Source organism: Miniopterus natalensis, chromosome 4 (assembly GCF_054644295.1).
Source record: "Miniopterus natalensis isolate mMinNat1 chromosome 4, mMinNat1.hap1, whole genome shotgun sequence".
Taxonomy (NCBI): domain Eukaryota; kingdom Metazoa; phylum Chordata; class Mammalia; order Chiroptera; family Miniopteridae; genus Miniopterus; species Miniopterus natalensis.
The window spans coordinates 99859900-99874694 of record NC_142084.1 but is presented as its reverse complement, the minus strand read 5'-3'; the positions used below and the strand labels follow the sequence as shown (position 1 = coordinate 99874694).

Here is a 14795-nt window from a genome sequence, read left to right as displayed (position 1 = left end):
TGGGTCTGGGCGGGGGTGATGCTCTCCAGCCCCACCCAGGAGCCACAGCCTTCCTCTCAGCTGTCGGTCTCAGAGAGGAAGGCAGGACGGCTGAGGTGGGGAAACTGAGGCCCAGAGAGGGCAACGGCCATGTCCGGGGCGCACAGCCATTCAGCAGCAGGTGAGGAAAGAAACAGCCTCGGTCACTGACTGAGCGCCTTCCGCCCGCCAGGCCGCGTAGACGGGAACAGAGAAAGAGGGTCCCGAAGGAGCCTCGGCCCAACAAGGCAGACGAGAAAGGTCGATCTTCTTCAACCAACAAATAACACGAAGCTCACTGTCCGTTTCCAAACACGGGGAGACCGGCTCTCTCTCTGGCTTATTAATAATAATTTGTAACTTTATTGGATTTTGGTCAAAGAACGTGGTTTTTGAGAAAACGATCTGAACTCATCCCGGGATACCTTCAGGCACCACGTCCCGCCGTGCGCACCTGGGTGCTGACGCTCCGGCCTGCGCAGGTGGCCCGCGCTTCACAGGCTGCCCGGCCTGGTCGCAACGCGGGTGGGCGAAGGGAGCTTTCGGCCGCGCGTGCGGGAGACACAGCTTATTCCTGCGTCGTGATTTGTTAGTTTCTGCACCGTTTTCCATACCAACAACCGTAAGCCTCCTTTCGGCGCCACCTGTGTGAGGCCGGCTCGTGGTTTTCACGACGGGTTCACCGTCAACGCTGACGGGGAATATTAATAACGCGGGGGCGGCGGGGGGAACGTGGGACCCTGTACTTTCTGCTCAATTTGTCTGCAGACCTAAAAGCGTCTCTAAAAATAGTCCATCGTTTTAGCCCCGGCCGTTTGGCCCAGTGGTTGGAGCGTCGGCCTGTGGACTGAAGGGTCCGGGTTTGATTCTGGCCAAGGGCACAACCTCCATCGCAGGCTCGATCCCCGGCCCTGGTCAGGGCACGTGCGGGAGGCAACCAGTTGATGTGTGCCCCCCCCCCCGCCCCCTGAAAGGCAACGGGAAAGATATCCTAGGGTAAGGATTAAGATAAACTAATACCTAAATAGTCTATCAATTTAAAAAGCGCATCCAGTGGGTCAGCTTTATCCCACGCGTGGGGCTGAGGGGGGAGAGCCAGCCCAGGAAGGGGCGACCCCCGGGGACACCAGGTGTGACTCGCTCTCGAGAGGTTAGATGAGACGTGGCTGTTTCTTCCCCTTCTGTCCTTTCTTACTTTCCTAAGGCTTGGGGGAGCCACCCTCTCGTCATATCCCTCAGTCATTGCTGAAAGCTTTAAGCCCCCGTTGAGAAAACGTGTTCTCCGCGCCCCGGCCCCTCGGGCGGCTGTCTCATCGCACGAAAATGCGTCTACGGGGGAGGAACAGCTGCGGCTGCCTCGACTCCGAGCCTGAGACTCGGGTCTGGACAGATGCTCACAGCTGAGCCACTCGGCATAAAGACACCGCTGTGCCCGGGGCGAGGGGACAGGCCGTGCGCTGAGCTGGGGACACGGTGGACAGCAGGCGACAGCTGCCGCGGTCGGCGGTCCTGTCCCCTCGTGGGAAACGCACTTTCCGTGCAGTCACATGTGTGACGCGGGGGGGCACGGACACGGAACCGCGCTCACGTGTAACTCACGAGTATGTAAAAAGTGAGACGGATGGAAACGCGACGAGAAAAGCACAGTGTGGGCACAGATTTCTTTCCAAACTGACTTTTCCATTTTTTTAAGCCAAACCCAGAGGAGTGAGGATATTTTTTCCATTGATTTTTTTTTTTTTAGAGAGAGTAGAAGGGAAAGGGGGGGAGAGACATCGATGAGACAGAGACACATCGACTGGTTGCCTTCCACACAAGCCCTGACCAGGGGAGGGGATCAAACCTGAAACCCAGGGATGTGCCCTTGACCGGAAATCGAACCCATGACCCTCCAACACTCCAACCACTGAACCACTCCGGCCAGGGCAACTTCTCCATTATTGACGTTAGTTATAAAATCGTTCTGGAAATAAAAAGCGATGTAGGAACACTGGCAAGTCCTATCTGGAGGTTCTGGCCGTCCCTGTGCCGGTGGCTTTATCACCTGCGGAGGAACCGGGAGGTGTCCTGGGAGAAGCAGGTCCCTGCCAGCGGAGCAGCATCCAGCCTTGGGCCGGGAGAGAGGGTCTCTGGGGACAGGGAGGAGGGGGGCCACACAGTAGGGCAGCACCCGGGGTCCCAGCACTGAGGGGACAGACACCCAAGCAGCCGCCCCCCCCCGGGACGCGGCTCCCACAGGGCAGGGCTGTGAGGCTGCGGCTTCGGGCCTCGTGGCTCTCGGCCGTCAGGGTGCCCAGGGCGCACCCCGTGGTGCCCGACCCCGGCAGGGGCCCACAGGCTGCACATGGACGTTCCCGGGAACTGCGTTCCTCATCGCCAGGACCTGGAAGCCACCCAGACGCCCTCCCGCAGGCGATGGATAAACAAGCTGTGGTCCGCAGAGGGCGGAATATTACGCAGCAGCCAAGAGAAATGAGCTGCCAGCCGTGAAAAGACCCAGAGAACACGAGCTGCACGCGACGACGCGACAGAGGCCAGCCTGAGAAGCTCCGGGCCGTGCGAGGCCAACTGTGCGACACTCTGGAAAAGGAAAATCACAAAGACAATAAAAGGGTCAGTGGCCGTGCCCCAGCCGAGCCGCCCCGCACACCAAAGGCTGGGGGCTCAGTCCCCGGCCGGGGCCCGTGCAGGAAGCAGCCACGGAAGCTTCTCTCTCTCTCCCCCCCTTCCTCTCTCTAAAAATCAGTAAAAAACATACCCTTGGGTAAGGATTTAAAAAAAAAAAATCAGTGGTTGGCAGGGGCTTGGGGGAGACGCGGGGATGCCCCGAGGGCGCACAGGGACCTCAGGGCAGGAGAGCCACCGACGTGACACCGTGACGCCGGCGCAGTGCCACAGACGCGCAGGGCACAGCGAGCACGGGCGTGAGCCACGGGCTCCAGCTAACAGCGATGCGCCACCATTTGCAGCAACTGCACCACAGTAACGCAAACGTTCATAATCAGGAAACCGCGGGAGCCGGCGGGTTACGGGAACTCTCTGTATACTTTACACTCAATTTTTACGTGAACCTGAAATGGCTCTAGAAAGTAAAGACTGTATTTTGTTAAAGTACCACTTAGAATAAGAAGTGAAACAGAGCACAGCACAGGGCACACGGTCAATAATGCCGCAACGACGCACGGTGCCAGGTGGGCGCTGGGAATACCGGGGGGAACACTTCGGAAAGGACGTGATCATCTGACCACGAGGCTGTACACCTGGAACTAACACAAAATAACACGGGATGTAAGTTGTAACTGAAAACTAAAATTTTAAAAACTGAAATAGTAATAAATAAACAACATATACGACAACTCTGTAAAAAAAAACACAAGAAGTGTTTTTCTTCCATTGACGAAAGACCTAATTAAACAGAGAGACTCTGAGTTCAGGGTAGAAGAGTCTGTCCTGTTAACCCGTCTGTTCTCCCCAGGTTGGGTCAGACACCCCACGTAGCCCCAACCAAAGCCACAGGGGGACTTTCCGGTCTGCCACCAGGGTCTTTCTAACACGTGCCTGGAAAGGCAAAGAAGCCACAGCAGAAAACACAATTCTGAGAAAGAACAAGGTTGGAAGACACAGCACCTGACACACTCACTGACGGACGCGATGCTCGGATGGCGTGGCGCCCCCGGCAGGACAGGCCCGAGCCCGCCCGCAGGGCAGGGCCAGGCCGCAGACAGGTGGGCGCTGACAGGTGGCAAAGGCGCACCTAACTCGGGGGAGAGCCCTTAGACAAACCTGAAACACAGAAGCACGAGCTACTTAAAATGTATTTGACAAACTGGACTTCCACAGTAAAAGGCCTGCTCTGTGGAAGACGCTGTCGGGAAGAGGTGACCAGCCACGGCGGGGCGATGTCTGCAAAGCGCGCCTGACAGGACGGCGTCCGGGCCGGAAAGGGCACAAGCCCAGGACACAGGCGACCTTCACGCTCAGCAGTCAGAAACGACCGAGTGGGAAAGGACAGGAGACGTGAACAGACAGTGCACGGGAGAGGGAAGCCCACGGCAGAGAAGTGCATGGAACCACGCTCGGCCGCCACGTCGCCGCGAAACGCAAAACGAAACCACTTGAAATCCCGCTACAGGCGTCGGCTGCTCACAGTGGAGCCTGTTCTGAGAAGGGCGCGGTGAGGCGATGCTGGCGCTGTGCGACCTCAGAGAGGCACCTGCACACAGCTAAACGGGACAGCCCGGCACAGCGGGCCCGTGCACAGCCCGCAACACACCCGGACACACCCGGGCCCGTGCACAGCCCGCCACACACCCGGACACACCCGGGCCCGTGCACAGCCCGCCACACACCCGGACACACCCGGGCCCGTGCACAGCTCGCCACACACCCGGCCCCGTGCACGGCCCACCACACACCCGGACACACCCGGGCCCTGTGCACAGCCCGCAACACACCCGGCCCCATGCACGGCCCGCCACACACCTGGACACACCCGGACACACCCGGCCCCGTGCACGGCCCGCAACACACCCGGACACACCCGGGCCCTGTGCACAGCCCGCAACACACCCGGCCCCGTGCACGGCCCACAACACACCCGGACACACCCGGCCCCGTGCACGGCCCGCAACACACCCGGACACACCCGGGCCCATGCACAGCCCGCAACACACCCGGCCCTGTGCACGGCCCACAACACACCCGGGCCCGTGCACGGCCCACAACACACCCGGACACACCCGGCCCCGTGCACAGCCTGCCACACACCCGGACACACCCGGCCCCGTGCACAGCCTGCCACACACCCGGACACACCCGGCCCCGTGCACAGCCTGCCACACACCCGGACACACCCGGCCCCGTGCACGGCCCGCAACACACCCGGCCCCGTGCACGGCCCACAACACACCCGGGCCCGTGCACGGCCCGCCACACACCTGGACACACCCGGGCCCTGTGCACAGCCCACAACACACCCGGCCCCGTGCACGGCCCGCCACACACCCGGACACACCCGGGCCCTGTGCACAGCCCACAACACACCCGGGCCCGTGCACGGCCCGCCACACACCTGGACACACCCGGGCCCTGTGCACAGCCCACAACACACCCGGGCCCGTGCACGGCCCGCCACACACCCGGGCCCGTGCACGGCCCACCACACCCAGGCCCGTGCACGGCCCACAACACACCCGGCCCCGTGCACGGCCCACCACACACCCGGGCCCGTGTACAGCCCGCCACACACCTGGGCCCCGTGTACAGGCCAATACACCTGGGCTACAAGCCCATACACGTCTGTCAAAATTCATGGAGTTGGGGGTTGGGGGGCTGGATGAAAAAGGTGCAGGGATTAAAAAAAGAAAAAACCCTCACACACAACAGTATGGTGATGACCAGAGGGAAGAGGGGTGGGGGTGGAGAGGGTAAAGGGGGGGATACATGGAGATGGAAGGAGACTTGACCTGGGGTGGTGAACACACAACACAGTGTACAAATGACGTATATAGAACTGTAACCAATGTCACCCCAATAAATTCAATACAAAACTTATTTAAACTCATGGAGTTATACACCAAAGACAGAGAATGTTACTTCACCTAAATTCAACGATAGTGTTCAAAGGTGAGGCTGTGGGTTCCCTGCGCCCGCCTGGAGCCCCGGCTCTTCCCAGCATCGGCAGAGGGAACAGGAGCAAGGCCCCTGGCGCAGGCTCACAGCGTGCGATCCAAAGGGAGCCACGTCCACACACACGTGCGTAAGGCTCCCGAAAAATCCCAGCAAACACGCAGGGAGGCGGCTTGGGGGAGGACGGGGGCAGGTTTCATCTCACTCTGTTCTCCAGGCCTTTTCCCCACACAACAGGCCACTCTTTTCAGTTAAAAACAAAACAAAACAGAACAAACTCTTGTGCATTCGTTTCTCTATTTAGACAGCTCAGGACACCGCCTACCATGTGTCGGTGACCTCGTTGCTTCCACCTGGGCGTCCCCAGTGGCCACCCTGCACCCAGGAGGCCCGGGTATGCTCTAAGCAGTGGTGGGAGGGGCAGACGGATGGGTGGATGAGTTTGCCCTCCAGACCCTCGGGAGCTCAATAAACCAGCCCACCCGAAATATGCCTGTCCGCCGCCCGCTGGCACGCACTGAACTCCAAAACGGAGCTGCCAGGCTCACCCGAGCCCAGGTCAAGCCAAGGCCTCCGGGAGCGGTTCTCTGAGTCGTATGGAATTCGCTTCCAGACGGGCCTCTCGGGGGGGGGGGGCCGGCCCGGCTTCTCCCTTCCCAGGTGTGTCCGCTCATCCCACAGTGAGCACAACGTGACCTGTGAGTTTCATTAAAGACCAAAGAGTCAGCCTGGGTCGTCAGATTAGTTCACCAACGGAGGAGGGAAAACCCACTGCTGGGCCAATACTCAGGAGAAGGCGCCCTGCCAGCAGGAAGGGACAAAAACAGGTCACGGAAGCCGCTGTCGGTGAGGACTTGGGAAAACAGCGGGTCACCCACGCCGGGAAACCACCGTGAACTCCTCCGCTCCTTTTCAGGGAACTGGTGAGATGGTCCGAGAGCCAGTGTGCAGCGGCTCTGACCTAGTGCCCGCCCCGGGACCTGGCCCAGCGTGTGCCCCCGAGGCAGCTGCCACAGCCTCCGTTTCCTTTTCAATCATTTCCTTCAAATAAAGATGTCATCTGGAGAAAAACACACCTGAAAGCCGTCAAACACAAAGCAATGGAAAGAAAAAGCTATGCCACGTCCCCATGACAGACTATTTCATGGCCATAAGAGGCCCTAAAAATGCTACTAAAAGGACACAGAGCAATGTGAATGCACCTAATGCCACTGAAATGGACACGTAAAAAATAGTCAAAACAGTAAATTTATGTTACGTATCTTTTACCACAATAAAAAATGATAATAAAAAGAAAAACCAAACCAAAACAATGCATGCACACCACTACCCACATCCACACGTGTCTGTGCTGCAAAGCAAGACAAGTCCTCGGGAGCACGCAGGGCTGGGGGCAGGAGAGCTTTCCTATGGCATTTAAAATTCACGGTGGAAGGAGAATGGCTTTATCATCACACGACCTCCTGAAAGACCGTGTCCTGCAGATGCTCCGAAGGCTGTGTTTGTCAGAGGACACCTATATCCTACCCCCTTAAGTCTCCACCTCAGAGCAGCTGGCCCGAGAGGACGCACACACTCACCGAGGCCGGAGCACCGGGGGCCGGGCTCAGCTGGCCAGGGCAGTGCCCGGAGAGCTGGGCCATCCTGCTGGTCTGTGCGGGCCCGGCGACGCCCTCCCAGCTTCGGGCTCCACACACCTTCCTGCTTGGGACAGGGCTTCCGCCCCTGCTCCCGAGTCCCTGATCTCCAGCCTCCTGGAGGAAGGAGCATTTCCTGGCCCCTTATCACTACGCAGCAGCCGAGTGTCCAGGCCCTCACAGAGGGCACAGGCGCCTGCCTGCGATGGCAAGGCTCTCAGGGACTTTACGCCTGAGGATCGCAGATCCTCTGAGAATCCACTGCGAACTCCGGATTTTCTCCCCAGGAAGATGCACCCACTGATAAAAGCATGCATACAATTTCAGAGAATTCACAAAATCGCCCCGAAGCCTGCACCTATCAGCTCTTAAACAAAAAAGCAACAAAAACAGACTGTGGTCTTGCCCCTGGCATACTGCGAGGTCAAAAGCTTTCTCTGCACTCAGGTGTTACCTCCATTCCCTTCAGCAGAGGCAGGAATGCCTATCCCCCAGGGTTTCCATCAGCAGTGGCCATGGTCAGTGTGGGCCTTCTGCACCCCCTGCCTACACTGGGGAGGCCGCTGTTTGGGTTGAACTGTGCCCCAAAACAGATCTGTTGGAGCCCCAACCCCCAGCACCTCAGCACGTGACTGTATTTGGAGATGAGGCGTAATCACATTAACATGAGGTCATCAGGGGCCCCAATCCAGTGCGACTATGTCCCTACAAAAGGGACACCCAGGCCCCAGTCAGGGTGCATGCAGGAGGCAGCCAGTTGATGGTCTCTCACATCGATGTCTCTCTCTTCCTCCCCCCTCCCTCCCACTCTCGCTGAAAATCAATGGGAAAAATGTCCTCTGGTGAGTTTTTTAAAAAAAAGGAACACCCAGGATTGCCGCAAACCACAGTCTGCGAGGGGACAGGCCTGGAGGGGAGCCTCCCCCTGCGCCCCAGAAGGAACCAGCAGAGACACCGAGGCCTTCGACCCCAACCTCTAGGACTGAGGACGTTCCTGTGGTTTCAGCCCCCAGGGTGTGGAACTTGGTCACAGGAGCCCCAGCAAACGAAGGCCGTCCCACGGTGACCCCGATTAGAAAACAGGACCCACGTAATCCCCTTGCTTCTGAGCAGAGACTGGAGCTGAGACCTGCCTTCCTGGTCGCTGGACTGTACCCGGGCCACCCCACCTCCTCAGGCGATGACCAGCTCCCAAGGCAAGGAAGATCAATCAGCTCCCTCAGCCCGTCCCGCCCCAGCCTCTCCCCCAGCTCCACGCTCACAGCCTCCTGACGACTCACGCCTGCGTGTGCAGAGCCACACTCTTAATTCCGGCCCCCCAGCCCTGCCTCTTCCCCTTGTCCCCTTCCTCCCAAGTGCACCCCCATTCACTCAAGGGCTGAGATCAAACCCCAGGAGTCATGTCCAGGCCTCTTCACCCCATACCCAGTCCACCGGCAAGACCTGGAGCACCCCCACCAGAGCAAACAGCCCACCTGACCGTGTGTCTCTGCCCCTCCCCAACACACACACACACACCATTAGATGGCAACACCTGCCCCATGGAACAAGCGAAATGTCTCCAGCCACTGAACACGTCCCCAGGGTACAGAGCATCTCAGCTCAGTCTGGCCTGGACCTGCCTCAGCCTCCTGTCGGGCTCCCGGCCCAGGACGGCCCGTAAGGCGCAGCCTGTGAGACTAGCGCCCCGACTGGGGTCACCTGTGAGCAAACCAAGTTAAGTATCTCCAGGTCTACCCGAGTCGCGGTCTGGGAAGGTTAAGGGTGTCACCTGCCTGGTTCTCCCTCTTCAAGTGTGCAGGGGCTGGTGACCCCCAAGTCCCGTCCTCGGTCCTGGTGCTTGGGGCCTGGAACTCCTCCAAATCTGACCTCAAAAGTAACCAAATGAGTGGTCAGGCTCATGACCATTTTCATCAATCCATCAGAAAACAGGTTTTTACATTAAAACAGGCACAGCTGGCTCGGCCAGGGAGCGCGGAGGCCGAGGCGCCGTGGGGGCAGGTGTCAGCGGCACCAACCAGGTCCCTCCGACCGGGAACTGCAGTGGGAACCCCAGGGATTCCATTTCTGAAAAGCCAAGCACAAATGCCAGTGTGGCATTACTTTAAATCTTAAAAAAAAATAGCCCGGCAAGGCGTGGCTCAGCGGTTGAGCATCGACATACGATCCAGGCGATCAGGGTTCGATTCCCGGTCAGGGCTCATGCCCAGGTTGTGGGCTGCAGCCGATCAATGACTCTCTCATCATTGATGTTTCTCTCTCTCTCTCTCTCTCCCTCTCCTTTCCTCTCTGTGAAATCAATAAAAATATATTAAAAAAAAAAGTCTTAAAATGAAAACAAAAAAACCCCGAAGCAACCCAACTGTCCAGCCGTGAGGGACTGAGGGAAGGTTGGGAGATGCATCGTCCAGCAGGTGCTCATAATGTATCTTCTCAACACAACCTTGTGCCGTCACCTAAAGTGAGGTCTATGAAGCATGAACTACAGCCCCGGCTGGTGCTGCCCAGTGGTTAGAGCATCGGCCCTCGAACCCGAGGGTCACGGGTTTGATGCCCAGTCAAGGGCAGACGCCTGGGCTGCAGGATTGATCCCAGGCCCCCGTCAGGGTGTGTAGGGGAGGCAACCACTCGAGGTGTCTCTCTCACATCCATGTTTCTCTCTGCCTCCCTCCTTTCCACTCTCTGAAAAAATCAATGGGAAAAATATCCTGGAGGGAGGATTAACAAGAACAAGATCGTGTGATAAATACAAAATGCGAAACATAAATGGTGTCTATAACGTGATGACAACCGTGTTTCAAAAATACACAACGCGTGCGGGAGACAGGCGAGGAGGGCGACGGGTGAGTTTCGTTTCTTTCTACTTCTGACCTTTTCTGATTTTCTTTAAAAGGCATGCATTGCTCTAAAGTGTTTTTTAAGAGATTGCTTTACAGGGAAGAAACAAACTCATTCCTCTAGGCCGGGGCTCCTTGTCAAAAGGAAAACAGTGCTGGGTGGGGGGCCAGGGACTCGGGTGCTGAAAACAGACCTGAACCTGAACTGGGTTCCCTTCAGTCCCCACGAGACGGGGACAGGGACAGCTACGCGGTGGCCACAGGGCCAAGGGCCGCTCCCTTAGGTAGCCCGGGGGAGCTCAGGGTGGGGGGCCCCGCGGGTCAGGGAAGGCAGGATGAGTGGACAGGGCGAGTGTCCCCTCCTCTCCAGCCGGCTGGGACCCAGCAGGGGTCTCCCCCTCAGAGTGGGGGGTCAGGCACACATCTGAGGGGCATTTTCCCCACCGGTGTCGGCTTCGCCCCAGGAACGCAGATGAACAGGGAGCCCAGACTCAGACGCCCCGGTCGCGTGGCTCAGGGTCATTCCTTCTCTCCCCGGTGCCCGGGCATCTATACCTGGCCGGGTGCCACCTCCGGCCCTGGGTGCCACCGTCAGCGCCCCAAGCTCTCCTCGCTGGCAGCTGTTCCTAAAACCTGAAGCCCTGAATGCCCTGGGGGGGCTCCGCGGCCCTGGGGGGAGCCACAGAAGGGGGTCCGCGCGCCCCAGGGCGGAGGCGTGGCCGAGCTGCGGGCACCTGCGGGCGCCGCCCCACTGACCTTCTCCAGCTGCTCGAAGTGCTCGCGCAGGAAGCGCACGGGGCGCTCGGGCCGGGCCAGGCACAGGCGCACCACGCAGGCCTCGAGCGCCTGCTGCACCCCGTGGTCGCGCACGTACAGCTCGCAGCCCCGCAGGCTCTCCTCCTCCGGGGGGCCGGGCGGCGAGGCCATGCTGCCGTCGGGGTCCCGGCTCCTGCGGGGAGACGCCTCCCGCTCAGCCCCCGCCCCGCGTCGCGGCCAAACCCCGCGACGGGCTGACCGCAAAGCCTCGCCTCCCACCCGACCCCGGGCGCGGGGACCCCGCCTTTCGGGGGGCCGAGGACGCCCGGCGCCCAGCAGCCGGGGTCCCACCTGCACCCGTCCCGCCCCTTTCTAGGGGCCTGCGGCAGGTAGAGCCCCGCCCCTCGGGCCGCGGGGCCCGTGAGATGGAGGGGTCCCGCCACGGGGCCCCAGAAAGACACGGGAAAGGGGACGAGGGAGGCGGGCCGCAGACAATGGCCGGGCGCACGCCCTGGGCCGCGCCGCCGGCTTGGTCACAACCCCCGGCAGGACGCGGGTCGGGCGCCCGCACCCGGCCGCAGGGACCCCGCGCCCCGCGCCCCTCCCCGCGCCCCTCAGCCCCCCCCCCCCGGCCTCCCCCGAAAGCCCCGCGCCCCTCCCCGGGCCCCCGGCCTCCCGCCAGCCCCGCGCCCCTCCCCGGGCCCCGCGCCCCTCCCCAGCCCCCCGGCCTCCCGCCAGCCCCGCGCCCCTCCCCGGGCCCCCGACCGCGAGGGCACCGCGCCGGGTCCAGCCGCGGGGGCGGGGCTCCCCAAGACCCACATCCCGGGGGTCCCCGGCCGCGTACCTGGACGCGCGGCGCGAAGGCTGGAGGCGGCCGCGGGGACGACGCGGGACGCGGGGCGGAGGGCGCGCGGCAGCGTCACGACTTCCCCGCCCCGCGGCGCCCGGCGCCCCGCCGCCCCTCGGCCCGCTCCCGCCCGCGGCCTGTCTCCCGGGGACCAGCCCCCCTTCCCCGGGCCTCCCGCCCCGCCCCTGCCCTCCCCTCCCCCCTCCCCTCCCCCCTCCCCCTCCCCCTCCCCGTACCCCCCCCCGCATTCGGGGGCGCATCCCATGGGCTTGGACAGGCCTCTGTGGGACCGACAGGGCCCCAGATCCACGCAGCCAGGCCGGGGCCACCCCCGCTCCCTGCCCGGCGCCCCTGCACCCCCTGACTGCCACCTGGCTGGTCGCCCCGGGCCCAGGGCCGGCCCCGCTCACCCGGGCGTCGCACCTACTTGTCTGCCCAGCAGGTGCCCGCTCCCGGGGCCGCCTCCCACCTCCCGGGGGGCGCGCTGACGCCTTTCTCTGGGTTGCGGGCAGCAGCTCCGCCCGGACGCCCAGTGGGAACCGGGGGCACCCTAAGGCTCCCCACCGCCCGCAGGCGCGCGGGCCCAGGGCCCCTCCATGAGTCCGCGCTCCTGTCGCCCAGCGTCCCGCTCTGTCCCTGCTCTGCCGGGTGGCGGCGGAAGCTTCGCGTCGCTCAGCCTGGGGGCCCTACCTTTTCCCCAAATGGTCTAAAAACCAGGAGCAGGGAGCCCAGGCCTTGCGGGGGAAGACGCCTGCTCCCGTCCGTCCGTCTACACTCGCCTGCCCACGGGGACGCCGGGCGGCCGCCTCCCCGCCCGGAGGGTGAAGGGACGGGCCACACTCAGGCGGACAAGCCGGGGGCTCCCTTCTGCTTGCCAGCCCCCTCCGCGTGCCTCCTGGCCCTGTCCGGCCTCAGGCCCCTCACGCCCGGCCTGGTCACACCTACAGGAGGATAAGCATTTGGGGAATGAGTCCAGTCTCACCTGAATCAAGACCTCGTCCCACCACCAATTTCAGCCCCTGGCTGCCTCTAAGCTCACAGCTGGTTCTCCATGTCCCCTCCCCCTCCTCCCATTGACCTGGCCCCTTTGGGTGTCTAGGGGACAGGGCGGCAGAAAAGGGCCGTTTCATCTGATGGACTTCGGGGCACAGATGCTCCAGGGCTCCTGCTCTCAGGACTGCAAGGAGCTCCCCATGTGCTGTTTCCTGGGATGGGGGTGACCCTCTTGGAGGATGGCCTGATCCCGAGGCACCCGCATACCCTCTCTCTGTAGGATGCTTCACCCTGGACAGTGTCCTTGCAAGACAAGGACCTCCCCGGTTCAGGGGGCTGTGGCCAGCTGGGTGCACAAGCCCACCAGAAGCTTGACCCCAAGGCCTCTCTCAGCCATGACTTGTACTCAGCCCCCATCCTCACATCCCCAAGGTGGCAGCTCCTGCCAGCCTCTCACCTTCAGACTGAGGCCACTCAGGCACCCATTTCAGGCGTTCTCCTAAGAACTGCCTCCCCAGCTCACCCCTGCAGCCTTTACATTCCCCAGGTCTGGGGGTCCTCACTTCACCCCTAGAACCTTGGTGGCCAAGCCTTACAAAGATCCATCTTCAGAGCCACATTCGTCTCCCAACTCCAGTTCGCCCACCAAGATCCTACATGGCGGTTACTTCTGCAGGGGACCTCCCTGTGGCACCCACACCTCCAGGAGAGGTTGGCGCCTCTGGGGGCTGCTGGGCACCCTGTGCGTGCACCTGGACTCTGGGGATCGTGGGGTGTGGGACCTGAGATGGGCTCTGGGGGAGACCCTGGTGCCACCCGAGTCTCCCCAGGAACCCTTGGCTCACTGACACACTAGGCCTCACTCTGGGACAGCCGTGGGAACTGTACCGGGCAAAGTCCGTTAAATCTAAAATCAAGGTGGTATATTCTCAGCTGCAGCCTACAGGTGAGCACGGGAGGGGCAGGCTGAGAATGGCGCTTGAAGCACACGGTAAGAGCCCAGAGACAGGACGCCGATCATTGTTACTCTCACAGCCCAGCCATCTCAGGGGAGTGATCTCAGTCCTCTCCGGTGTGGAGCAGAAACCATGGGGCACAGGGAGGCCGCTGAGGAGGAAGAGCGGAGAGGAAGGGGACGGGGAGGCACCGGAGTGCATGGTGGAGAAGTTCCCCCAGGACTTTTTAAGAACAGAGTTCTATACAATTCAACTTTGGAATTATTCACTGCAGGTCTGGGATGCGAAATTTCAAGTTCTGCCACAAAAAAGTCAGTCTGATTTAAGCATTACCCTAGCAAGGGTTTGGGGGATGTGCCCTCCACCCCACGGCGGCCACAAGGCACTCACGTGTGCTCAGAAGCAGGTGCTCCCAGTCCAGCCATGGGAGAGAGTAGCCTGGCCCCAACTGTAGCCTTCAGAGGACCCAGGTGAGCCACACCTGGATCCCTGACCCAGACACAGGGAGAGGACCAGTGTGTGCGGCTCCTTGTTAGGCAGCAACCGGTAATTCACGGGGAGTCAAGGGAGAGGCCCAGCTTATGTCGGGGTTGGTGCAAGACAAGCAGACAGCTCCAGGAGTCCTATAGGCTGGTTCAGGTTCCCCAAGTTCCCATTTGAAGTCCTGAGCCCCAATGTGATGGTGTTGGGAGGTGGGGCTCATTGGGTGGGGCCCTCATGAATGGGATTAGTGTCCTTATAAGAAACCCCAGGAAGCTCCCTGTCCCTTCCACTACCTGAGGACACAGCGAGGAGGCTCCATCAAGGAACCAGGAAAGGGCCTGTGGTGCCAGACATCACCCCCATCCTTCAGGCCAAACCAGCGCAGACACGGCGGCCTCCTGACTTGCCTCCCTCCTTCCGCTCAGACCTCACCATCCCTCTGACACACAACCTTCTCAAAAGGCAAGTCCAGGGACACTCTCAGGCCGGCCAAGGGCCTGGCGACGGCCCACATCCCCCTCGCTGCCTCCCCATCACAGGGCGATGACCCCGCTCCCCAGAACCTCATACCTCAGATCCCACCCAGGTGTCTCCCTGAGAAGCTGCCCGGACCCGGTCACTCACGTCACAGCCGCATCTA

General features: G+C 61.3%; 1 protein-coding gene across 1 annotated transcript in view; it reads right to left on the bottom strand.

The window, feature by feature from the left end:
- Positions 1–11054, bottom strand: part of PRKAR1B (protein kinase cAMP-dependent type I regulatory subunit beta) — a 62862-nt gene extending 51808 nt beyond the window's left edge. Inside the window, exon 1 of the mRNA XM_087817052.1 lies at positions 10877–11054. Within this exon, the coding sequence (XP_087673178.1) occupies positions 10877–11047 (171 nt within the window). The 5' untranslated portion in view covers positions 11048–11054. The remainder of the gene's footprint in view (positions 1–10876) is intronic.
- Positions 11055–14795: the final 3741 nt, after the last annotated feature.